General features: G+C 48.0%; 1 protein-coding gene across 3 annotated transcripts in view; it reads right to left on the bottom strand.

The window, feature by feature from the left end:
• Positions 1–14,300, bottom strand: part of NKAIN4 (sodium/potassium transporting ATPase interacting 4) — a 52,759-nt gene extending 38,459 nt beyond the window's left edge. For all 3 annotated transcript variants that reach the window (XM_059827193.1, XM_059827191.1, XM_059827192.1), the window contains exon 1: positions 14,213–14,300. In XM_059827193.1, coding sequence (XP_059683176.1) covers positions 14,213–14,266 — 54 coding nt within the window. In that variant the 5' untranslated portion in view covers positions 14,267–14,300. The remainder of the gene's footprint in view (positions 1–14,212) is intronic.
• Between the last annotated feature and the right edge of the window lie 11,833 nt (positions 14,301–26,133).

Below are 26,133 nucleotides of genomic sequence, written 5' to 3'. Positions count from 1 at the left end.
GAAAAAGAACTGGGAAGAAAAGAGTATTTTGGACATGAGAAACATTTAGCGGTCCAGCGTCTGGTTCCAGTAAAATGCTTTTGACAGGAAGGGGTTTAAATTGGAACAAACAGGAAAACGACTTGTTTTCTTACAAACAGGGAGCGTCAGAGGCTTTCGGGGTATTGCAGGATTTTCCAATAACCACAATCCCCACAAACAACTTCCCCTCTACAAAGTGGCTAGAAAAGGAATCAATCACTATTGACTTTCATCTTCTGATTGCTTCACTGGAAGAAAATCAGTCGTACTTAAATAACCGATTAATTACCTTAGTAATGACAGGTAACAATCTAGCATCCCTTGCCTCCCTCAAGACACGTAAACTAGGGGTATTTCAGTTTTCCAGCCTCTTTAGGAGGCAAAGCCAATTTTGTGCAACCCAGGATGACTTCTGAGCTGCCACCCACACCTCAGGAGTCGCCAGGACCCTCGGCACGGCCCCAGCAGCACGGTCCTCACCGCTCTCGGAGGCGAGGAAGGCTGACCACCCCTTGGGTTCCTTCCTTGGCTGTAGCCTCCCCATGAGCAGAGATCCATCTCTCTTTTTCTTAAGTCAATAAAAGCAAGAAAACAGACGCATGAAGCGCTCAAACAGATTAAACATGTAAATACCTAAGGATGGAGATGGGGAAAAGTTTAGACACACATTTGAGGCTGAAGCTCAGCCTCTGTCTTTCACAGGTCAATGAACCAGCTTGGGAAGCGGAATCTGCTCTGGGTAGTCATTAAAGGGTAAGAGCGCATCTCTGCTACGAACTAGACAGAGTGCTGAAAGTATGTGCTTCGGGGCGGAGGGTCTCGGGTTCAAAGTGTGAGAATGAGCCGTGGTAGAAGTCACTAAGCCCATGTTTTCCTCATGCTCACCATTCCCTGCACCACTGTGTTTCCCTGCTGTACTTGAGAGGAGTTCAATGAAACAAAAGATTCTCATCAGGGATTTATTAGCAATACAGTATCACACTAAAAAAAAAAAAAAAAGCTAAGGTTTAACAAGTTCTCCCACTTGTATTAATGGCTTTGACCGTATCACTTTTTGTGTGACATCCCCTTTGTTTTTGCTCTTCAGTCCAAGTAGATGATGGAATGAGACCCGTGACGTTCACTTTGATGGAGGCGAGCTGCTGGCTTTCCAACAGTGTAAATAAGGATTCAGTGCCTTTTAAAAAGCATTACTTTTAAAGGAAAGCCCTTTTGAGTGAGGGCTAGAATGGGGTTATTTTCCACATGACCAAGCGTCCAAAGGAAAGCGGCAGCCCAGCCCATGCTCTTATCACCCTCCCCGAGTCACCCACTGGATAGATTTGTCACAAGGTGAAATAAGAGCAAGTCCTCAATTTATTATCATTTTCTACTTGTCCTCCTTAATGCAGTTCCTGCCAGGATGAGTTTGCTGTGGGAAAGTGGAATGAAACCAGGCCTTTCAGTTTGCTGCTAAATAGGACCGGGGGAGGCTTTCGGGGGGAGGGAAAATCTTCCTCATTATAAAGGGAAAATGCGCAACGCAGAGTTTTCATCGGATGCTGCCCAGCCTCCCAATTAGGATGGCTGAGACAAACAGTGGCGTTATTATATGTAACTGTTTATCCGGTGTCACTCAGCCATTGTTTATTTTATGAGCATAATTTATCTCCTCTGTTGTGCTACCCAATTTGTTTGCATTTTCAGTCCGGTCGAGTGTCTCCCTTTTATTGTATACATCTTTTGGCCTCCCACCAACCGACTCTCCAATTAAGTTTCCAAGAGTGTCACACAATAGCCAGGCTCCTCCTGCGCTTCATTTTTTGGATGACGTTTGCGTCCCCTTCATTTCTGCGCTGCCCTACCCCTCCCCTGCTGACTCGCAGCTCCTCAATGGCTCATGGTTTATTCAACAGCAAAGCTGAGTTTCTCTTTTCCCTCTCTTTTTCCCCTTCCTCCCCTCTTTTAAAATAGAGGCTGGTCAATAGGTGCCACTTTGGCAGCTCATTTGAGCAATCTTTAGCGGTCGTGTCTCCGCAGTGCAAGAGTTTGGTGACCTTTCAGGGACTGAACCCCGAACCGCGGGGCAGCTCAGACGTGGGACACTCGTGAACTCTTGTGCCTCCTCCAGCCACGGAAGGGGACAAAGACTTGTGCCTCCAAAGCTTCATCCACACATGGCCCTACCTCCCTGCTGCTGTTATCACTCCCCTCGGAGGTGCGAGACAATTCCTCATCCCTGGAACGACGGCATCTTTGGCTTGTCCCTACTCCAAACCTTCCGCCCAGTTTTTTCAAGTCTTTTGATCTTTTTGCTTGCAGGTCTGTCTGCAAGGATTAGCTAAAATAGAAAAGTGCTAAGCCACATTATGGAAATTCAAATCCTTGCCGCTACATTAAGTAATTTCAAGGAAGTTTAATCTGGCAAGACTCTGAAGTGAACTCCAGAACAGTGATAACAATATCTGCACATCGCCTCTTCCACTAGCCTGGCAACACTGCAGCAGTAAGAAGCAGCATCTTCCTCCTTACCGTAGCAGGCTCCAGACTATCACTGTTTCTGACGGGGTCCAGCAAAATCCCATTGAGCTCTCAGCCCTGGGTTACAGCTGAACATGGGGTTTACTGCTGCATTCCCATTGAGTCTGCCAGGACTGGGTCTCCAGGATTTCTGCTAGAAAATCCGTACAGTGTCTCACCAGCAAACACTGGGGTTCCATCTGAAACACCCTTTTTTTGCAGGTCAGTGTCCAAAACTGGGAGCGAGAAACTTTACATGTCCATGGGAGCCACCTCGAGGGAAAAACTTGGCAGCCGCGAAACCTGGGTTACATCTCATGCAAGGAAAGCATCCTTTGGCTAAGGGATCTGCAAAGGAGTTTACTGCCCCTCCACCTCCTGTCACTATGAGCTGCTTCAGAAATTCATTGCACTTTAAAAGATTCACTCAAGTATCCATTCAGTCCTAGTTCATAGATTGCAGGGCCTTTATTACACAGCCATATATTTAGCACTGGAATAGTTCTCAGCAGTTGTAGCAGCCCTGTCATCTAAGGAATAAAACAAAGAGCCATTATTCATCAGAAGAGAGACACAGTCTTTATTGTCTGAAGCCATGGCAGAGTTTTTATATCACCCTATCTATTCTTTCAGGCTGTCACACAACTCAGTTTTAAGCTGCTTCAGTGGCAGCCCTGGAAGCCCGAATGCTTCTGTAGTTTCTCACAGCTAACTTCCCAGCTAATGCTGTTTCAGACTGACAGCAGGACTGATCCTGAGCACACTGAGTATGGCCAGCGACTTAGGAGCAGGAAAGTTAACCTTTCCCGAAAAGCTTCAGATAGATGTTAGTCTCTGGCTAGGTCAGGAATAAAAGCCATTCAGGGTTACTGAAAGACATGAGGACGTGCATGGCTACAAGGAGCAATGGATGAGCGTAAATTTTAGGCACCGATTATATCCAGAAGATCTGGGTTTGGGCTCTGGTCTGATGGCAGAGCGTTGTATAGACTGTAGGACCCAAGAACACACCGAGCTGTGCGTTTGACCACTGAGAGAGTGGTGAAGCACTGGCAGAGGCTGCCCAGGGAGGTGGTGGAGTCACCATCACGGAGGTGTTCAAGGAACGTGTGGACATGGCACTGCAGGACATGGTTTAGTGGGCATGGTGGGTTGATGGTTGGGTTGGGTTGATGGTTGGACTTGGTGATCTTACAGGACTTTTCCAACCTTAATGATTCTGTGATCCTGTGCCAGCTGTCCCGACCTCACACTGGTGTGGCACCTCCAGCCCTCCCGTACGGTGTCATGGTTTGCTTGGTGGGTGTATATCTGGCATGGAGCTGGAGGAACAAGCCTGGTTCTCTGGATCTAGACGCCTGGGGATTAGTACCTTGAGATGTGCTCAGCATGAACCAACCTCCACCCTGTCTCTAGCAGCTGCCTGACTTGCTCTGCATCTCTGGGAAAAGCAGGTCAGATTTTGGGCCAGAAGACGTCTTCTAATATGCACTTCTGTGGTGCAAATGAGCCCGTTAAATGCAAACGAAGCAGCACCATTCACAGACCCAACTACCATCACCATCTCCTCAGGCTTCTGAGAGCATTTGAGAATCTGCCTGAGTCAGCACAAAGGCAGGATAAAGAGCACGCAGAACAGATACCTCTGAGAAGGTGCCATGCAGGGGCTCTCGCCAGCTGTTTGCACAGCGAGGCAGACCCATCCTTCCCTTGAATGTCTCCTCCCAGAATAATGAGATGGGAAACTAGAAGACCCAAAATTCTAAAAAAACAGCAGACATTTGAAAAAGAATTGCCCTTTCCCAGCTTTGTAATTTGTTTTAAGGCTGGCAATCACATCTCCAAACCCCCGTGCTCACCCTCCTCCACGTGCTCAGAAAGCAAAGGGCACGTAACAGACTGTGAACTCCCGTTACACTTCTCCCAACACCCGCTCTCCTCCCTGCCCAACAGCCAGCAATCTCCCAGGCTAATTAGCCAAACTGTATTCTGCACATATTTAGCATTTCTGAGTAATTAGAGTAATCAGATTTCTCCCCTAATTCTGTACATATACAATACAAGCAGGTGTATTGCCTTTCCCACAATGATATCACAAAAAGTGCGTTGTCTGCTGGAGCCAGGGATGCCAGCCGCCTGTCAGAGCCCATTCTCATCTCGCACACGGAAATCTGCTGCTAACGGATTACCAGTAGTCATGGGAAATTAGGAACTGGGTTTGATTTGGCTAAGTAGCCAGTAGTTCAGATATTCATGCAAGCTATCTAAATCCAGAAAGTCTTCAAATCTGGCCAGAGATTTGGATGTTCTCTTCACCGTCCTCCCGGGAAGAGCTGCAGGAGAAGCTCTTCTGCGCTGCAGTTGAACAGGAGGTGTTTGGCCCAGAACCTGAAAGGTGTTTTGGGTTCTGGGGAAGTGCAATAGTCCACCAAGTCTGAGAACTCAGGTTTTGGTCATCCTCCACAAGGTTAATCAGCCTGTGGACCTAGACCTCGTCTCTGTGGACCTGGTAGCTGGTGAACACACATGTAGTCTCTGCTGCTCTCAAGGCCTCCAAATGAAGGTTAGAGCCAGTCAGGCCAGGCCAGCTCCATCTTGTCCTGCTGAGGGAGGGTCTTTGGTTCAGGAGGAGTTTTTCTCCAGTCAGCTTCACTCAATAATGCCTTCTCAGGGAAGCAGAAAAGCTTTTTTAAGTGCCCATGACTACATCCTGGTTCGTGGAGCGTTTGGACGTGGTGCTTCCACCAAAGTGGGACTATTTCCCTCTTAGTAGAGTGTCAAGGGTCCAGCATCTCTGAAAGGAGGAAAGGGTGCTCCCAAGCCCCATAGCGTGGAGTCAGGCACTCCTGAGTATCTGGACCGTAGCAGTAATATCAAGGAAAGACCCTGCCACGTACACCCCACAAAAAGGCGATCTATCTGCTGAGCTTCATGTGGGGAGAAGTTTGCTTGTAGACCTTGGAGTACAACCCAATACACTCCCAACACAAAGAAGCCATTTCTAATGTGCAGGGCAATGCTCTTACTGTAGTACTGTAGAAATAATGTCCACACCTCCTAAATACGAACAAAGCCGAGTAAGGCCAGGATTCAGATTCCTCCTGATCTCCAGGTAGGTTAACCATCCTGGTACTGAGATTGAGCTCTGGTTACTACAGAGGAAATTTTCAGGTGGAGCTGAAGATAGACAGTGACAAACTGTTAATTGTGGGGAAGCTGTTTATCTGTGATAGATGAACACACCATACAGAGCACTCCATGCAAGGTTACACTCAATATTTTAAAAGTTCTGTGTGGGTAATAAAATGCTCCATCCCCTTCTTTAGTGTCCTCTCTCTCACCTTCCCTGTTCAGATGAAACGGTGCTTACAGATGAACTATCTCCAGAGAATAGCACTTGGGAAATATAATTCAGCGCCAGACGCTTTAATGGGTCCAAGGCTGTTGTAAGAGTCACCACACACACAGGACAGGTCCCTGCTCCCCAGAGAAGGGTCACAGGAGGCTTCTTCCCGGGCTTTGTATATTCGTTGTAACTGTGTATTCATCTGAGCACCAGGATTCATTTTTTATTAACTGTACTTGGCTCTTGAGGAGAAACCCAACTATCCTCAGTAATACTCAATTCTTGTTCTTTCATATGTTTGACCAGCACACTGGTCACTTGAGTGCTCAGTAATGAAGGAGAAAGTCTGTCCCGTATCATTCGGACCTACTGAATGGGTCAGTGATGTCCCAGGTCACTCGGGGATGGCACAATGACAGGGAAAGAGACTTGGAGAACTGTGCTGAGAAAAGAGATCCTGTGGCAGAGCAATGCCCCCCTTGATCAGGGAGACCGAGCTCATGGGCAGCTCTGTGGGGTGTGGGATGGAGCGAGCCGGGATGAGGAGCCTGGCCCACCCCTCTCCAGGCATCCCATCTCCAAGGATCTCATCGAGGGATCCTCAGCTGCTTTCTTGTCTCCTCTGAGGGCAGTGTGATGGGGAGCATATCTGCATGGTGAGGGGCTGTCCCAAAGTGCAGAAAGGGCATGGAGGCTGGATCCCCCCCCATCGCTGCGCCGCAGGACTGCCTGCTGCCGTAACGGGGTGGCAACTTGTGCTCCCACACTTCTGAAAACCAGGACCTGGGCGGACATCTGTGTACTTGCTCCATTGGTTCAGAAAAAATACAATGCTGGTCCCAGTTTTCTAGAGTTTTGAGCACTGGGTGGAAAAACTGGAGGGGAAAACAAAAAGAGGGAAGAAAGCAGATATTTTGCTGGTTTGAAAGAGCCTGGAGAGCAGGTGGGAAGCTGCCTGCAGGGCTGGCCAGTCGCTGAAAGGTGGCAAAGGAAGCTGGCACAGTGACTCCTGACGTCTGCCTTCTCCAAGCAGGTGATGAAGACAAGCTGTTGCCTTGATTCCCACAGTATATTTTCATTAAGCCATGGCAGATGGCAGCGGAGGTCACCGCTTCCACACCATCATCCTTTCAGCTGAGAGGTGTCAGGGAATCTGACACCTCAATTACTAAACCTAGATTCACCCAGACAACATCCAGGATGAAGGGGGAAGGGAGATCAGGAAAGCTGCTCTCCTAATTTCCATGAATCCTCACCTTTGAGGGAAAATCTGGGACGTGAGCTTCCCTGATGAACAACATATTTGTGTCTAACATCCTGACGCAGAAGCAGCTGTGCTGAGAACAAGCCACAGACACCAGGAAAATGGCAATTAAGACCTTGTGGAAATGAGACCAAAAAGCATCCCTTGGAAAAGACAGTTGATGTTAATGAGCTACAGCGAAGTCAAGGGAGGATCTATTGATCTTGCCCCAGCAGAGAACTGCTGCTCGCTCCTCTCTAGTCTGTGAAACCTCGGAAGATAAAGCAAAATAAAACTTCTGTTCTTCACTTCTCAAGGTCTTTCAGACACGGGCCCAGGGCTCAGCTAACCCAGGGAGCAGCCAGAGCAACATCATCATTGACTTTTCTGAGTTCAAGGTGAAAAACAAATCTGATACGCTGGTGAGAAGCAGCACCTTTGTTGAAACCCCATCTCAAAGAGTCCTGCCAGATATTTCAATCATTTCAGTTTTTCTCATCCCTACTGTTAACACCTACTTTCTTGTTACTACTTTACTACTGATTCCCTACATTTACTACTATTAATCCTCGCTTTTGTAATTCCTACTATTATCACTGGCAAGAAGATGATGAAATAAGATTATGACCCTTATCAGAGCTCAATAAACAAATGAAGCAGAAGTCATTTATTCTTATTCTGAAATCCCGTGAACTTTAATGTAATATTGTGATTCTGGCACAATTATGAAATATCTCAGCTTGGCAGTTCTGCAGGGCGTTTATTCATTGAGTTTCCTTCTACAACAAAATACCAAAAAACATTGGCCTATGTATGAGTAGATAATGAGTCAACTCAGCAAGGCACTACCCTGCAGGAACACCCAAGGCTGTGCTTTCTCTTTGAGGACTGATCCCCTTAAACCCCAACACAAGTTGGGGGAGACACGATGACATCAGAAATATTTGGAAGATGAAAACTTCCAGAGTGCGCAACGCCAAAGAAAAAAACCCCAACAAAACACAACACCAAAACAGCTTCTTTTTAGTGGGACTTTTCAACTTTTTTTACAGAAGCTTGAAAACACTTCTGAAAAGCTCAAAATATTTGGGGTTTGGCACAATAAACCCTCCCCATCATTTTCAGCAAATATTGCTAAATGCCAGAGTATTTCCATTTTTTTGCCCAGAAATGTGCTTTTTTTCCCTCCTCATGTTCTGGAGATGGGAATTGGGAAAAGAATGCGTTACTTTTGAGACAAAAGTTTCCACTTTATTGAAAACCCTCTTTCTACCAAACTTAAATGCAAAGACACAACCTCCGCAGTTAGGTGAGCTCCTCACGTCTACTGCAGCCCAGGAGGAGGGGACAAAGGGAACCCCACAAGCGTAAGGACATTAAATCACAAATTATCTCTGTTCTTTTTTAATAAGAAAGGAAGGTTTAGCTTTACTGACCTCAAACCCAATGTTTTGTTAATGGGAAAAGGGAATGCTACAGCTGGGGCACTTACTGCTGGCTAGATCGTAGGCATTTTCTTAAGTGCTCGAAAAGCTATGGGCTATTCCAGGGTTTTCCTGGAGGAAAAGCAATCACAATCTGGCCTTTGTTATCCAGTTCATTCTCCAAGAGTTCCTACTTGAGGGCCCCTGGAGCAGATTCTTGGAAGAGCTCCATTTTGCACCCCAGCCAAAATGATCCGAGTTTCCGTATATTATTAGCACACAATGGAGCAACGTCAGCTCGGGGCTGGCAGGCGCAGCACGCCCTTAACCCCGCATCGGCCGGGGGGAGAGGTTCCCCATCGGGGGAAAACTGTCTCCTTCTCTTCTTGCATGACCCTGGTGCTTGGAGAGGGGAAAAAGGGGAAGGCAGAGCTGCAGAGAGTGACCAGGAGAAATCAGAGAGGGTCAGGCGAACATGCTGCGTCAGCTGAAATAAAGCCTGGGTTCTCCAAGAAGAAGAGTTGACTTCAATACCACCCTGCCCCCAGCTGCTTCTTGGCTTGGCCTTTGCCAAATTTCATTCCGGGTCTAAAAGCGCTAGATGGGTTTGGTTAGGGGACACAGAGAAACGTGGTTCCTCTGAGTCATTTGCAATCTCCGCCACCGCTATGGGAAATGCGGATGTGGGCTGCCGGGCAAGGCGCAATCTGCAACGGGCACTCTGAAACACATAGCCCAAGCCCCTCTTCCCTTCTGCTGCTCAGAAGCTTCTGGGCTTAGACCACTGTGCTGCAGCGGTACTGACTCCAGCTGCTCAGGAAAAGCAAAAAAAAAAAAGAAAAATCTCACGCAAAAATTCAACTTTTTGTAAGAAAAGCTCCACAACTCCAAAATTACAAATGTTTGCCAGCACAGCAAACATTTGCCAGCACATTTTTGATTTTTTGCCAAAATATTCTGGCCAAAACTTGGGAGAAAAACTCAGAATTGTCTATGGAAAGCAGATACTTCTCATGAAAATATTCATTTAGTCAAATCCCCAGGTTTCTACTGAAAGTCAGCTTCAGTGGAAAATGCTGACAAGCTCTATTATTGGCACAGCTTTAATTTTCCTTTGTCTGGAACAGACACGGAGAAGACAGCATCTGTCAAACGTAGTCTTTCGACTTATGTTATTATTTAGCCCGGAGTATTGCTCAAGGACTTCGGGAAAGGCTCAAGCCATCGCGGTGCTAGGTCCTGTGCATATACACGAAAGATAGTCCCTTCCCCAGAGGGATTATAATTGAAGCAGAAAACGTGGAGGAGGAGATAAACAGCTGGGGAGAGCACAAGGTAATTTTGGAGGGGTCCTGAGCAGCGTGATGAGCAAAGGGACGCTGCGCTTCCCCTCGCACCTGCTCTCGCCTTGAACGCTTCGTGCTCAGCCGTACCACAGCTGCGGGAGCTCCGACCTCCCCCAGGAGATGCAGCAAACTGCCCCAGCCCCGGAGGCAGCTGCAGAGGAGGGGAGGGATGGGTCCTGCTCTCCCCACCCTGCCTCCAGCTTGAAACGTCCCTGGGATGGAGAGGAGAAAGCCAAGAAAGCCATCTCCACAGCCTCCAGACGCTACAGTCCTTGCTTCTTACCTTGGGTAGGAAGATGCTCTACCACCCTCCCTCTTGCAGCCCACGTGTGCCGGTCCGATCGATCCCATCTATTTTAACTCATGGGGTTTTTTGCCCAGATCCTGCCTTGCCGTGCAATCCCACCTGCCTGCCTGCCACGCTCCCTTTCTGCCCTCACCCCCGGCGTGCTCTTCATCGCTTTATGCCTCGACCAAACTGACACGACCGCTTGCGTTACAAGAGAGTGGTTAGTTAGAGAAGGATCTGTGCTGCCTTCAAATAGTTTCCAGAACTGGTCACCCCCTTCTGTAAGAGATTAAAAAGGCATGGCTGAGAAGGGAGTGAGGGAGAAAGAGAGCACGAGAAAATAAATAAATAAAGGTATATAGTTACTTTTGGTTAGTCTCAATATGCAGTCCCGTCCCAGGGCGCCTTGTTCTGTGCTCATTTAAAGTATTAGTCACTTTTTCCATTAGAAGCTCTTATTCTAGGGGGATTTATAATGTATCTGTAAAATTGTCTCCAGGCTTTGCTTGGCATCCGAGCTCACAATGCACGGACAGAATGTAAAGAAACTACAGTTGTTTGATTTATTGGGACAGGGCACGGGGAGGGAATTTTTCCATGCTTGGTGGAAATAAATTCACATGGTGCCTTCAGTGCACAATCACTTACCGCTCCAGAAAATACACTCTTTGGGTGCAATCTCAGGCTGGCAGAGAGGAAAGAAGCAAACCAATGGTTTTTCAATATTTCCCTGCCTGAGACCCAGCCCTCGTTTGTGGTTTCTCACTGTGACCCACACCCAGTCCACGGTCCTGCTGGGTGCGACAGTCTCGGTCATACTACTCGGGTTCGGAGATCCTGCCTTTGACAAGCCTTTTTCAACCCTAATTTCCACAAGGGCCATTTCTTAACCCTCTGCAGAGGCTCTCTTATAGAGTCCTGATTTTTTTTTCTGGGGAGGTCTAGGACTCATTTAAGTTTTGCTCATGTTTCTTAATATGCAGCAGCCCAAAGGCTGGGAGGGATGAGCAAGGGCTGCAGTCACCTCAGCACCTGAACGGCAGAGGTGTTCGGGCAAAGCGAGAGCGGGGAGGTGACAACACTCCTGGGATGCACAAACTCTGGGCTACAAACACCCCATCACCTTGCCGACGGTCCTCCTCTACGCCATCGCTGAGGATAAGCTCATCTGCAGGGCGGCCCTGACCTGGGCCAACATTCACCCGAACTTCTGCTGAAGTCGGGGTGGATCGGGAAGAGGGGGAGGATTAGGGACAGCGGCACACACCGGGGTCAGGGGGAGGGAGAGACAGAACCTTCTCGCAGCCTCCCTGCAGCGCCGATCGCAAAGCAAGAGCCTAACGTGGACGTTTCAAGGAAACAATAACCTAAAATTGGAACATGGGAAATTATTTATTCAAACTACAGCCTTCCCTCCCCCCTTGATTAGCAAACCACTGGGGAGTCAGCCCTGATTTTCTTCAGACAGACGCAGACGGCTCTCCTCCTCTATCTACGCCAGGAGCGCGCAGCCCGGGGGGGCTGAAGATCTGCTTGGTATTCGCATTGTGTACCAGTGCCTTGAATTCACACGTTGTTCTGCTCTCCAACTGGATCACAAACTTTTTCTCTGGGAGCATAGACTGCAATGATGACTATGTCTGTTTTATGCCTTTTTTTCCGGGGAAACATTTAGGCTGCAGCGTACAAACACTTCCCCACACGCTCACTCAGCTACTTGCACCTAATAATAAAACAATCTCTGTGAAGCATTGCAACTCAAATTCCTAATTTGATTTTTTTTTTGGGGGGGGGGTATTGTTTCGTGTTTCCATTCATGGTTTATAAAAAGCCCCAGTGAAGCCTTAAGGAACAGACATGAGAACATGTGAAGAAACACAGGGGAGTGCTGCAAAACTGAACTGGGAAATCCCAGCGCTGAAATCCTCTCCCCGACTAAGTCGGAGGCAAAGCCTCCACTGACCATTGAGGAGCCAGGATTTCACCCCTGGGACTTCGGTAGCGGGAGACACAGTGCTTGGCAACATATAGGGAAGATTGTGGAGGGTTCAAAGTATCAAACGAAGCCGAGCAGAGACACGAGAGGAACAAAGGAAGTTCACGTCATTATCATTTATTGATGATCTTGGCCTGATCGCTTCAGTGTTTTGTCTTAGCAGAACCCACCCTGAGCAGCAGCGAGTCCTGCAAGTCACTTGGCCGTGCTGATGTGAAAGCGATGTGACGATTTACAGACAAAGTTTGCGTAAAAAAAAAAAAATAATAAAAAAGCACCAGGCTGGATCTCACCCTCACCCAAGCACTTGCTGGGAACCGGCCAGGGTCTCCTGACCTCACCCCCATCGGAGCGCGGCTCCAGGAATTCCCTCACCATAGTTCACATTTTTCCAGCTCTACCAATTCACCCAGCAAGTGCCATGGGAAATCGCTATGGCCAAGGCATCCAAACTTGCTTAAGAATGAGCCAAACTGATTCTTTTCTTCAAGGAGGAGGGTCTTAAGGAAAATAAAATGCTGGGGGTTCTTTGTCCCCGTATCTTGGATACGAGAAAACTCCCACGCTTGTCAGAAATCAGAACAGCACCAGCAGCTCATGGCTTTTTCTCTTTCTTATTCTTTTTTCTTTTTTTCCTCCAGTGTGTGTGAGTGTGTGCTTTAAAGCAGGATGACATAGTGATGGGTTTAAGAGACAGCGAGTGTTAAGGTGCCAATTTCTAATGTAATACAGGGTACAGCTTCTTTCTTCTGTGATCACGGGTGAAAAATCAAAAGAAATAATCCAGGAGACTAAATACACTCCCCAGCCATTCAACTCACTCATAAATATGCCTAGCGAGATGCTTTGGGCAAGAAAACCCCACCGCTTCTATTCTGTATTTTGTTTAACTACGAGTCAAATTTTCCATCCGCATCTTCCGATTGTGCTAGCCGGAGTTAACGGGGTTGCATCCCCACCCTCTTCCCCCTCAATTTTAGGCTGATGGTTGACATTTGAAAACTAGCAGGTTTCTTCTAACAGGAGGTTCTCTCCCACCTTCGGCCAAGCGCCCGCTCACCGTCCCTTCGCAGAAAACCCACCGCTGTCGCGGTAAGCAACTCCAAAACAAAGAGTTTTCACTAGACTCAGCCCTTGGCACCGGCTTACTGTTCAAGAGAACTTAGCAGGAAGCCTGTCCTTCCCTGCGCGCTGCGAATGCCGCGAAATAAAGCCAATTTGGGAGAAGTAAATGAAATTAAATACCCAGACGCTGTCATTTCCTCTTTAAGGCTGGCGGAGCCCTGCAGCCCGTTAGCTATTGACAAGAAGGGGACCCTCCAGATCCCGGCTGGATGCAGAGACACTCGGGGAACAACCAGACCTTTGTCTATCGCCGCTCGCACCGACATGTAGGCGGCTGTCGTGAGGACGAGGAGCCCGTGCGCCCGCGGACCGCCCTTCCCGCACGCCGGGAAGTTTATTCCTAAATACATCTCTGTAGAGGTTATAAGCACATTCTCTCTCAGCACTTCATCCCGAGGAGGTTGGGAATAATTCCTCCCCAGCCGGCACACACCCGGCCGTGCGGGCGAGCTGGGGGGGATGCGGGCGAGCCGGGGGGGGATGCGGGCGAGCCGGGGGGGATGCGGGCGAGCCCCTCCTTGCAGCTGGGCAGACGAGGGGCTGGGGGTGCCGGTGGGTTTCGGCACGGATGAAGTTTGCTTTGCTTTGCAACATCGCCACCGAGCCCGCCGGGACTCCTTTGACGGAGTGATTTTGGTTTTTTTAAGCTGTATTTTATAAGCACGAACTTATGAATTGAGAAGTTTTTTATTTTTCAAACGTTTCTCCGAGTTTTAGGCATCAGTAAATTCCCCCGCGCAGCCTGACACCCCTCCACCTTCCTCCTCCGAGACGAAGTTGAGGAGGGAGCGGAGCCTTTACCGGCCCCGCGGCAGCGGGCACCGAGGTGCTGGGGGGGGGGGGGTGTCCTCCCGCCCCCCTCCCGGGGAGCCGAACCCCCCGTCCTCCGCCGTCCCCCCCGCTCCCGGAGCGCCTCCGCTTACCAGCTGCAAAGTGCAGAGGAAAATCAGGGTGCAGCGCCCGGTGCAGCATCCCATGGTCCCCGAGCAGCGCGGGCAGGGGCAGCCCGGCTCGCTGCGGCCCCGCCGCCGCCCTGGGGCTCTCCGCGCCCCGGCCCGCAGCTGCCGCTCGCCGCCGCCGGGAACGGGGAAGGAGGGAGGGAGGGAGGGAGGGAGCGAGGGAGGGAGGGAGGGAGGGAGGGAGCGGGGGGGAGGTCGCGGCGGCTGCCGGAGCCCCTCCGGGAGCCGGGGAGGAGGCAGTGGGGCCACAGCTTAAAAGGGCAATGCCCCGGCGGCGGCCGCCGTCCCAGAGGCGGGCAGGGCTTGCGGGGCGGGGGCTCGGGGCTGCCGCCGCCGGGCTGACCCCCCGGAGCCCCCGCAGGCGTGCGGGATGGCCGGCACCGGGCCTGAGCAGCCCCTGTTCCCCCGGCGAGGGCTGGGGGGGCAGCCCCCCCCCCCAGTTATTCTTCTCCAGCGTCGCCTAGACGGGACGCTTTCCGCCGGGCGGTGCGGGCTCAGCCGCTGGCCGGGGGTGCCCGGTCTGTGCCGGGGCAGAGGGGCGGGCTGGGCAGGCGAGCTGTGTATGGGGACACGGAGCCTATAGGGCATCCCAGGCGACGGGAATCAGGAGCTCCTCTCCCCCTCCCACGTATGCCCATCACCTTCCTCCCCGTGCAGGTGCTGGCACGCTCACCCTAAAAATCATGAAGCCCAGAATTAACCTAAAATACAGTGGTTCTTCCCAGAAAACTTGTCAGCGAGAGTGCACATGGAAGACGAAGACAGAAAGGGGGATAAGACAAGGAATTCTTTAAAATGCACATTTGTGAGTATTTTAAAGTATACACCCAGGCTTGTGAATGAATCACAGCTGACTAGTAGCAGAGGGATGTAGGGGAGCATCCCTCTTCTCCCAAGAAGAGCTTCTACCTCAGCACCATCTAGGAACCACTCGCCATATCCTACATCTGTGGAAAAGCAAGTCAGTCCACTTCCATTGCGAATAGTAGAGCAAATCCACGAGCAAATCCTTTACACACCCGAGTCCTTCACATTGCCTCCTCTCCAGAAGGAGGAGCGGGGTCCAGAAGATGTGGGATCATGTCAGCCCTCCCCACCGCACACGTTCCTGGCCAGCCCGAGGAGCAGGTCGCACACCACGCACTCTGATTGGGGCGGACTTGTTGCTAAGCTCAACACAACAGGATAAGAAGCTTTGGGAGAGACTTATCTGATGACAATGTCGTCTCTTTGCAATCTCCAGTGACACCAGTGGCTGCACGACAGTTTGCTCTGGTACTCTCAGGCTGATCCTTCTTCCTCTGAAGCAAGTCAGGGTTTCACTTCTGCCTCCAAAGCAGGGTGCGACTTCGTACCGTGCATGACCAGTTCTGTTTTCCTTTTAAATATGCATGCCACACTGCTTATTACAGTGGGGTTAGGAGGAGATGGTACCTGAAATGATGGAGGCTCTATCATTTCACTCGAGGAAAGCATTGCCCGACTATATCCCAAGGAAGCAGGATTAGTCCTAAAGGGCTATGAATGTTAAAAACCTTATATTAACAATAATGTTGTTATTCAAATCAGCCACTGGGAGAAACAGAACAAACAAACAAGCAAACTCCGAATACCTAAGATTAGGAGACAGACTCTGAATTGATCACAAATCCTACTGGTTTTAAATGTAAAGTATATTGATTACCTGACCTCTGCACTGAGCCTAACCAGGGCGTCAATTAATGCAGTCAGATACAATAAAACACGTTTTATTATAGGTGAAAGGAATACACCCACAGAAGAAACCAATTTACTTCACCCAGAAAACTGTGGACTGAAGAAGCTGTGGCAGTATTTGTATTCCCAGGAAGACGGTTTTTGGATGGCGGAGGCAATAGGAACAAAGACCAGTTTATTTTCTAATGAACGCAGATGAAACATTCCTTACAAACTGCATAGGGAGGTCTCGCTCCGCACCGTAGGGTCAGACGACCTGACATCAGAATTAAAAGAGGAGCTCAAGGCTGCCGAGAGCAGGCTGGGGTTAGGCTGCCTTGTGTTACGTGCTCGGGAAACTGCTGGGAACAGCATGGGCAAGGCTGGGTTGTGGCTGTGCAGGTTAGTGCCTGGCCTTTGTCCCATTTCTTAAGGTTTCCTGCATCTCTTGTACATCTCCCGCTGCTAAAAACCTCCCATAAGCGTAGCTATTTTCCAACTCAGTTGTACTACAAAGGAGACATCGTGTGAAAGAGCAAAAGGTATTGCTGCTGAAATATTGTTTGACATAAACAGGATTTTTTCCATCTGCACTTTTATCTTGGTAAGCTAAGTAGAAGGCAACCACGTGTTGGCTGGGACTCCACATGCATCTGAAAGAAAACACACTGACTCTCCTTAGTTTATTAAGAAGGGTGAAACCACAGGGATAATGTAACCTGTATTTCAAAGAGAGAGACTTAAAACTCCCAGAGCCTGGTCTTATAATCTTCATTGGTGTGATTCATTGGTAAACCTGCGTTGGTTTAGCAGGAGGCCTGGACACAGAGGGGACCTGCCTTTAAGCATCCAGGTGCCTTACTGGTTTTAGTGGGGCTTCTCACATGTTGAAAGTTGGACACTTGCTCAGTACTGTGCTCTCCAACCTCTTGATTGTGGACACCAGCGGAGGTGCATTGTGTTTGAACTTCCTGACAACAGGGTTGGTTTTTTGGTTACTCTTTGCAGGCCAATTAAAAAGTCTCCTGCAGACCTCCAGAAAATCCTTTATTTCTGTGAGATGAAATATTAACTTAGCTGAATTTGGACCTAATCGAATAAAACACATAGAACTTGGATCCTACTTGGTTTATTTAATTAGCAGGTGGATTAACAAGGCACCATTGGATGAGAGAGCCCAGAGGCTGCCAGAACACAGTGCCATCACTGATGTGCAGTAGACCACCAGTGATCTCCCACAGTGGCACTTGGCTCGGCACGGCCACAGCAGCCGCCAGCAGCTCCTAAAAATTGTGCGAAGTCCTGACCCATCTGAATTCCTGCAGGAGTGCCCCAGGGCCACACATCTACCCTGAGAGCTCAACTCATAAAACCAACTACAACTTTAAATTAGCAAAAAAGAAAGAAGTCCAAAATTGCTCCGTGTCCTGAATTTTTTACTACCCGAAGTATAACCTTGTCCTCAGCTTTTGACGGGCAAAATGTTGCTTTGAGAGTCCAACCTGGATGTCAAGAAGGATTTCTCCTGATTAAGGGGTTTTGCATGGGGTCTGAGGGATTCTCAGCAGGGATATTGATCCCTGATGTGTATACATAGAGCAAGACAATCGCAGGCAGCTCCATCCCTCCCATCAGAAAGCCATCAGGAGAAGACCAAGACAAGGGAATCAGTCAGGGGGTCATTACTGCAGTCGTCTCCAAATGCTTTGCCACAGGTATGCTTAAGAGATCCTAGATGTTTCTTTTTAACTCCTTTAATTCCCAAGGATGCCCCTTCACTTCCAGATCCTGATGCACATGCTGGTCACGTCCTGACTTCATGAGGAAAAGAAATCCAGTTGGGAACCATCCTCAGGTTCGAATGATGCTCCAGAGACCAAATGTCCCTATTCTCAGCCAGTGCTCGAATCAGGAACCTCTTCCCATCCAAATCTGATGTGCCGAGGGGGTGGCATGGATCCAACTGCACTGCCAGGGGAGATCAACCTGCAGCAACGGGACCTTGTTACCTGTTCCTGACTGACACATCCAAATTATTTCAAGAAGTCACAGGTTTACTTCAGAAGAAATCAAGAAACAAAGTTAGCATGCTTGAAACAAAGCAGCAGTATGTTACCACAGCTGGTTATCCCTCATATCTGCAGCCTCCTTGCTCTGACAGATCAAGATGAGCAATAGAGGCTAAAAGTATTAGCTGGGGACACGTCTCTTCGCAGCCCAAACCCTGTAATTGTCACAGCTGCTGAAAGCTATGGATGGTCTTACATCCCACGATACACGTGGGGTGCATTATTGCGCTCAGTTCATTTACATTCACCTCCTCTCCATTTTAAGAACCACATCTGGGTCACAGTGCCTTTACAGACGTCTGATCAAACGCAGTGGTGTCAGAGTACTCCAACCTTATCAATGCCACATCCGAGAGGCAAAACGTGCCTGTCCCAGTGCTTTATGGCTTTACGAGCTAATCAGCCAGCCCGCTGCCCTCCTTCAGGGCAGACAGCAGCCTTCCCAAGGTGGCATGTCACATCATATTTCTCTATCACAAATTAGAAGTAAAACCCGCTGCCAGTCGTCTGACTGATGGCAGCTTTCCGCTGTGTGCAGCAATATTTCGCAAGGGACACATTCAAAACGATCAATTGGAAAGTCTTCACGTAAGAGCTGGGTGAGCTGTGAAGCTTCCTGCCACAGGACACCGTGGATGCTCAAAACGTATATGGGTACAAACGGATTAGGATAAATCATCTTCCTGGGCGGGAGGAGGAAAGGGCACTAGCCTCTGCCCTGCCTCCTCGAAAGAGTAATTGGATGCGGTGACTGGAGGTTGCCACCACTCACCTTGGGCAGCCAGGTCTGGCTTATAAGAACTGGACTTTGTGATATTCCCATGTGTCTTACTGAAGACTTTTTTAACTAGAAAAGGATTACTGAACCAGCTAGAGAGAGATCATGCAAAAAGGGCAAGGACTTTTGACCTTCTAATTTTAAACTTGTAATTTTTTAAACCTCTCATTACCCTGCGGTAATAACTAGAGAGTTGTTACAGAGCTCAGCTGCTCCAGAACTGAAGCCAGCTGAAGCCAAGACAATCGAAGTAGAAGACCTAAGAGAGGTGGCAATAGCACAGACATGTCCTTCTTCTCTCCAGAGGGACCAGAGAGGCAGAGAAGCCCAAACTGCACAGCACTGCAGCAGTCCGCCCTCAGCTGGCGATGTCCAAAGGACCCACACTCTGCTCTTCCCCTCCTTTTGCAGTCTGGTGAATACATCCCAGAGAAAATCAGCCCTGTGAGAGCAAAGCACAATGTTTTAAAAATTGTTCTCATCACTACACAAGAAAGGAAACAATCTCAATGACTTCTATGCTTTGAAATGGTTCCCCAGCAGCCCGGGGCAATCTGTAAAATTTATCAAAACTGGTGTGTGAAATCCATCATTTTCCCTCTGATCCCTGTGAAGTCTTGGATGTTGGGGGGGAGGCAGCTCCTAATCAGGCTTTTCGGCATTTCTACACCACCGTCATCTACATTCTGCATTTGTAATTCCCTAATATTAACTTGCTGAGCTGCACAACAAATTCTCATCACTCTCTGATGAGCAAGTGGAGGATGGCAGAGGTGGAAGGCAGATTCACAAACCTCTCCGGAATGTCAGAATAACAGCAAGGTGAACAATTTGTCCACATCTAGCTGATACAGCTACCTTGTTTGTATGATCAAGGGCTTGTACGAAGGAAACATGACCGGTATTGTTCCTCCCCTGGATCAAATGCATAGGCACCCGCTTACCGCTACAGTGGAGTCAAGGTTCGAATTCATGCTTTTACAGCTTTAATAAGATGCCTTGACAATTCTGCCATAACATTCCGCAAGCAGCCTTTCAAATAACTCTTTTTCTACTTCTCCATGACCATAAAGGAAAAACACAGACAGAAACACCCTGGAACCTGCCAGCATTTTTGTTTGTCTGAGGGGGGTGCCTTGTGCCACGGACCACCACCTCACCCCAGCAGCAGCACTGAAGAGCCTCCCTCGTTTGCTGAAATTCCCAACCTGTCTTATTTACAACCTGGAGAGCGAGAACATGAAACAACTACCGAACTACTTTGGGAAGAGCTGCTCAAATTAGGGTCATAGCAGCTCGGGGGATCGCGTGTCAGCATTCCTGGGTAAACGGCGCAGGTGCTTTCATAGGCAGGGCCTCGGGTGGAGAGGAGGGAGTGCCCGAAGGGTTAATTCACGCAGGAAAAGCAAGCTGTCACAGCTGACATCCCAGCATCTCAGCCCATGCAATCTGAGTAGCTGGCATGGTTGCAGCCACATTTCCAGCTGCAATTTCACTAGGCAGTGTGACCAAGAAGTAATTCAACGCAGCTGCCAAGGTCCCTGGGTATTGATACCAAGTGATTATTCAAGGTTTCCATGCAACAGTTGCATTTCTCAAATTATATGACAAAAAAAGAGCCTAAAGGGTGAGAGCGCTCTCCAATTTTGGGCATCAGCTTAGGGCGCTCTCGTTTAGACAAGCTGCTTCCTCACTTGCTTAGGAATAATTTTTTCCTCTCAAATGATTACGAGCTTCCCCAAGCCAATTTAACAAGTCTCATGTGATACAACGGAGAAGAAATCAATAACAAGTTTCTTTTAGAGTGTCTTCTGAAGGACATCAACAGCAGTGTGTGTACGAGCGAAGCGTGTCAGGAGCGGACGTATACGAGTACTGCCCCGCGGCTGGTAGGAAGCGTGCAGTCAGAAGCTATTCAAACACATGCATACACAAAACAGAGCTACTTTTCTGCCCTGTTTTCAGTGATATTCTTTCCAATCCCAGCCAGTGAGAGCTAATACATATTAAGAAGTCAGCAGTGTCAGGTGCCACCAGGCTGAAGGAGCATTTTTTTACACACATTTACTTTAGAATGAATTAATTGCCTTGGAAAGAAGCCACTTGAACCAGCCTCCCAAAGTTCATTCTGAGTATCCACAGAGCAGATACAGGCAGCTAGCAGCACTTCCAGGCTTTTTCATCCTGCCAGGACCATGCTAGATGGCCACTTTGGTAGCTTTGATTGACAACGATACAAACTGTGATGTGACACACATGTATGTGACATTAACACAAAATTAAAGCTGCGCGCAGTAATAGCTACTTGTTAAAGAAAAGCTTTTGCTTTTCTGTTTGCTGTTTTAATATCAAAGGTAAGGCTTCCTGCTGTCTCATACGAAGACCTTCCAAATTTTGTCTCATTACTGAAATGAAAAATACGTGCAGAAGGTCTGATGGGGGTCTCGAAATACGAGTAGCTGCTTAAGCTTTCCTCCAGCTCTAGCTATGAAGTGGAGAAACATAATGAAAGGATGTCTTAGAAACCTGATTGATAGTAGAAATGCACGCATTAAAATGCACTCCCAGCTGCATGGAGGAGTGGGCACGGTGAGCTCAAATCAGAAGTGAATTTCCTATAAATATGCAGTGGAGGGACGGGGGTTGATTACTCTCCTGATCTTGTCTGTGCTTTGAAGAGCTGGACATGAAATTCAGCGCCGGAGGCTGCGGTGTGTGCTTCGCAGTGTAGGCAGGACTCCTTGTTTTAGCCGCAGGACTAAACTGCTGCCTAAACTCCAGCTTCTCTTGCCTGACTACCAGTGGGGCTGCACTGCTAATTAGATGTAGTTACAGATTTTGCCAGTGTCAAGTTAACGGAGGAAATGTACCAGAAAAGCCCTTATACACGGGTTTCTCAGCTGAAAAGGAAGGACAAAGTAATGTTCCCCCGTGCAATGAGAGGGAAGTGATTATTTTATTAAGTGCATGTGGCATTTCTATAACCTCATGGCAATATTCATTGTAGCTGGGTAAGGTTGCTATGCTGTCGCTGCCAAATGCAATGAATATCAATAGCCCTGAATCCTATAATTAATAACAAATAAATCTTATTTATTCAGCATGATAAATAATAATAAAAAATAAACATTTAATAACAACTGAGCTGATGTTTCATCCCATGGCAGAAAATATTTCACACATTACTTTTTAAATATTTGTTGTTAGGTGACATAATGTTAGTAGGAATGAGCTTCTGTCAAGATTTACAAAATAAGGCACCCCCTGAAGTCACTCCGAGTTCTCAAGCCTATCAAGTTAAAAATGAGATCGAGTCTTTGGTGGCTCAGGTGACAACCTGCTTACCATTCTCAGGGTGCCATCAGAGCATGCAACACACAGACGTACCAAAAAACCCTCCAAGAAAAGGGTGTTATCACATTCCCATCAATTAACGAGACTACTCATGGAGCTAAAAGGGCTGAGTTCGGGGGTTTAATATTATTCACACAGTTACAGTTACATAAGTCATATGGAATGACAACGCAGAACTTGAGTGGTGACATTTATCATGCAAACAGGTCTATTCCTTGCTCCTCGCTCTTTAGATTTATTACACAGATTTATCTAACAAGGGTATCTACGTTTCTTTTTGTTCCCCTTCAATTTGAGCGTTGTGACATCCTGTACATTACTCTGATATAGTGGCTAATCTCAGGTGTGTTGGGAGAGAAAAAGGCAATAAAACTCCACGGCTTCTCAGTCCACAAGAGCTGTTAGTACCGAGTATTGTATTCAGCCCACATAGGTGTTAATAAACAAGTCAAAATAGGGTTTTGTTGTTTCTCTTTTTTCTTTAGTATTTGAAGAGTTATGAGGAATCCCTCCCAACCCCATGCTCATGCTGGCAGCTATTCTAGAAGAGAATTTTTCAGGTATTTATGTGCAATTTAAACTGAGTGGTAATGCCACTTCATTTATGTCAGGGACTGCAATATTTAATAGCCAAAATGAAGTCTTATTAATAGATTAGAAAGGGTTCAGGAAAGCTGTAAAAGAGGAAAAAATGAAAACGAATGCTCTTTGGTTTAAATCCTGTTCCAGAGGCTTTTTTTTAACCTCAGAAGTTTCAAAGCCATCGTTCAAAATTATTAACTTACAAGCAAAATTGCACACTACGTAGGTTCTTTTAATAAGCTTTCACTTGCTATTAGTCTTCCTCACTGCAATTATGACGCACATATTCCTGCAATCTTTGCAGAATTGGGCTCTAGTTGTCTTTTGTGCTCTCAGATTGGACTACCCTTTACATGTTTGAGTATTATCCTTTTGTAGCCAAGTAAAATTATTTCTATCTGAAAAATCTCAACAAGGAAAACAGCTCAAAGAGACTGCTGTTATATTTTTTTACCCTGTAATTTGTTCCTTATCATCACACTTCATATGTGCTTGACGGTGGCCATAACAATTAACAATGGCAATTGTGCTAAAAATGTTTGTAATTTAGTTTCAAGCTAGAATCAGTTCATAACTAGAGAAAGGGAAGAAGTAGGGAATACAATGCAGGATGCCTTTGTAAATGTTTCTTGTTGGCATTATCTATTATCTTAGAATAGATACTTGTCACACATTGCAGAGATGGGAAGAGAGCTATGCACCCATCCCAAATTCCGGGAACGGAGCAAACTGGACTTGCCAGGGAACGGCATGCATTTATTTGCTTGCTAAGAAAGGCAAGTATTTGTGGCTTCCCTTCATACCTACTGAAAACCAGACAGTCCCATCCTGCAGCCCTCACTCCTGTAGGTAGCAAGTCTTTGCTGCTCACTGTACATCACGGGTTGAAGATGACTCCTGGTTCAGGGAAAACTGCAATATTATTACTATAGTGAAAACAGCACTATTTTGTGCTGCTTTAGTGATAGCAATTCTGATCTCTGAAAGACAAAGCTGCCACTGCAAGAGTTTGCTGCCCAGACAGAGTGGGAACATGCATGTTTGATAAATTAAGACCACGGGAGGCATCAGTCTCCTAGCCCTGCACCGCAACAGATGAAAAATGTTGCCCAACACTGCTCCCCTGAGGCTGTGAGCACAAGTATTCAATGTGCAACGCGCGCCCTTCCAGACCCGCTGCGGAACCGCCACCAATCACTGGACTATCTACCAATTATAACGGAAAAACTAAGATTAATATTCTCATTAGATCCTGTAATACAGCGCCTGTGTAATGGGAACCTCATTGCCCATTAGTTCATGTTTACCAGAAAATAATGGTGCTTATCAGAAGAGACCACTTTCCCCTTAACTGGAAGAGCAAATTATTTAAGCAGAGTTTGCTTTGTATTTCGTACCCCTCCCTCTGTCCTTCATATGCACACACACTTAAGGGCCCATTATCTTCCCGTTGATGCAAGGGGGTTATGTCTGTAGCTACTATTAATGGTAATGAAAATGGCTATTGTTAAGCTCCCCTGCGCTGATAGTAAGATAATAGCCTACTTATTAAGTATGAAGGCCAGACTAGGAGTTGCACTGAAAATGAGCAGCATATTGCCTCTGTGGGATTCATTCCTAAATGCTAAAACATTGCTCTGTGCCTACAGTTGGCATTAAAACAAAATTAGAGACTGAATGAAGGGTTAAATCACTGACGGTCCCTGGCTGAGACCCTACTGTGATACACAGAAGCTTTACTTGCATATTTTAGTTATTTGCTGAGCAGAGATGATAATAGGATGTTTCAAGACGTGTAACTCCCTTCCTGACAAGGTCAAATGGGCCTTGAGGTAGCTCATTATGCCTCCTGAGTGTATCATTGATAACAGGGACTCAGGACCTTTATGTCAAGATAAGTGCCAAAGAACTAGTTCAAACTGACCTTTTTGTAACATTCCGAGGCCAAAGGATGGATGAGCCAATTCCATGACTATGTATGGACAAAGGAAGCCCGAAGTTCAACTAGCGGACAGTGTGAGGAAGACTATGAATGACCACTGGAGGGTGAAAAGACCCTAACCCTAATTTTACTGCACATGCTTGGACTATGCAAATGAATTCCGGGGACTCATCCACGTACGACCGCCCTTTTTAGAGATCTGATGAATACGTATGATTTTTCTATATATGAACTGAGGTGCTTTGCTAACCTGTTGGAGCACTCGTGGTGGACAAATCCCCAGTGCTGCCCAGCGCTGTATTAAAGAATGCCTGCTTAATAACAAACTAGTTGTAATTGAGTTATTCATCTCGGAAAACCGTCCCAATCGTGGACTCAGTACCGACTTTGTTGTTTCAGTTTTGGCACCCCAGATGGGACCATCTGTGTCCGGCTGCAGGAACCTCTGAGTCGGCGACTCCCTCGGCCGGCCACGGAGAATTCTCTGGAGGGACTCACCGATTCAGCGGATCCTCGCGGGGGCAGACAAGGACCTCTGGTAAGAATAAGGCATTCTTTTTGTTTTGGGACCGGTCATTTGAAGCTGCTCATAAGTCGCGGTTGGTGAGAACCCCGCCGAGACCGCCCTTTTTAGAAATCTGATGAATACATATGATTTTTCTGTATATGAACTGAGGTGCTTTGCTAACCCATTGGAGCACTCGTGGCAGCCAAATCCCCAGTGCTGCCCAGTGCTGTATTAAAGAATACCTGCTTAATAACAAACTAGTTGTAATTGAGTTATTCATTTCGGAAAACCGTCCCAATCGCAGGCTCAGTACCGACTTTGTTGTTTCAAGATAGCATAAACACGCCTTCCTGGCACACGTCTCCCACCACCACGGAGCGGCTCCAGCTTCTCTCTCCATCCCAGACACCCTCACCTTTGGAGAGAGCTCTGGAGAGCAGCGGATGGACATCATCCTCCGATGCCAGGCCAGGCGAGGTCTGTGGTTGCAGCTCAGCCCCTCAACCTGCTCTCCCGGCCTAGGAGCAACGTACGGCCTCAGCTGCAAACCCTCCCTCAGCTCACAGAAATAACTGCTTGAAAAAGACCCCATAATTTGATATAATTCAGTTTTATGGGCAACTTTTCCTCAAGAGCTAAACCACCGAGTGGCGGTGTTTTCAGTCTGGAACCGAACCGAGCGCAACACACAAATCCAAGTTTGGTAATTCAATATTCTGCGGGTTTCTTCCCTGAATATCTTCAGGCCTGTCTCAAGGGGGCCGGGGCTTCGGCCGAGGCCCCGGGGCCGGGTTCCCGGCCCCGGGGCCTCGGCCGAAGCCCCGGCCCCGGCTCCGCTCCCTCCCCGCCCAGGCCGGGCCGCAGCGGGTTAAGGCGGGCACCCACAATGCCTTGCGGCCTTGCAACGTCGCCGGCCGCGGCGGGGGCAGCGGCTGCGCCGTGAGGCGCCGGGCGGGA

The sequence above is a fragment of the Gavia stellata genome, chromosome 20, assembly GCF_030936135.1.
Source record: "Gavia stellata isolate bGavSte3 chromosome 20, bGavSte3.hap2, whole genome shotgun sequence".
NCBI lineage: Eukaryota > Metazoa > Chordata > Aves > Gaviiformes > Gaviidae > Gavia > Gavia stellata.
Note: the sequence above shows the minus strand (reverse complement) of the source record. Positions and strands in the feature narration are given on the sequence as shown.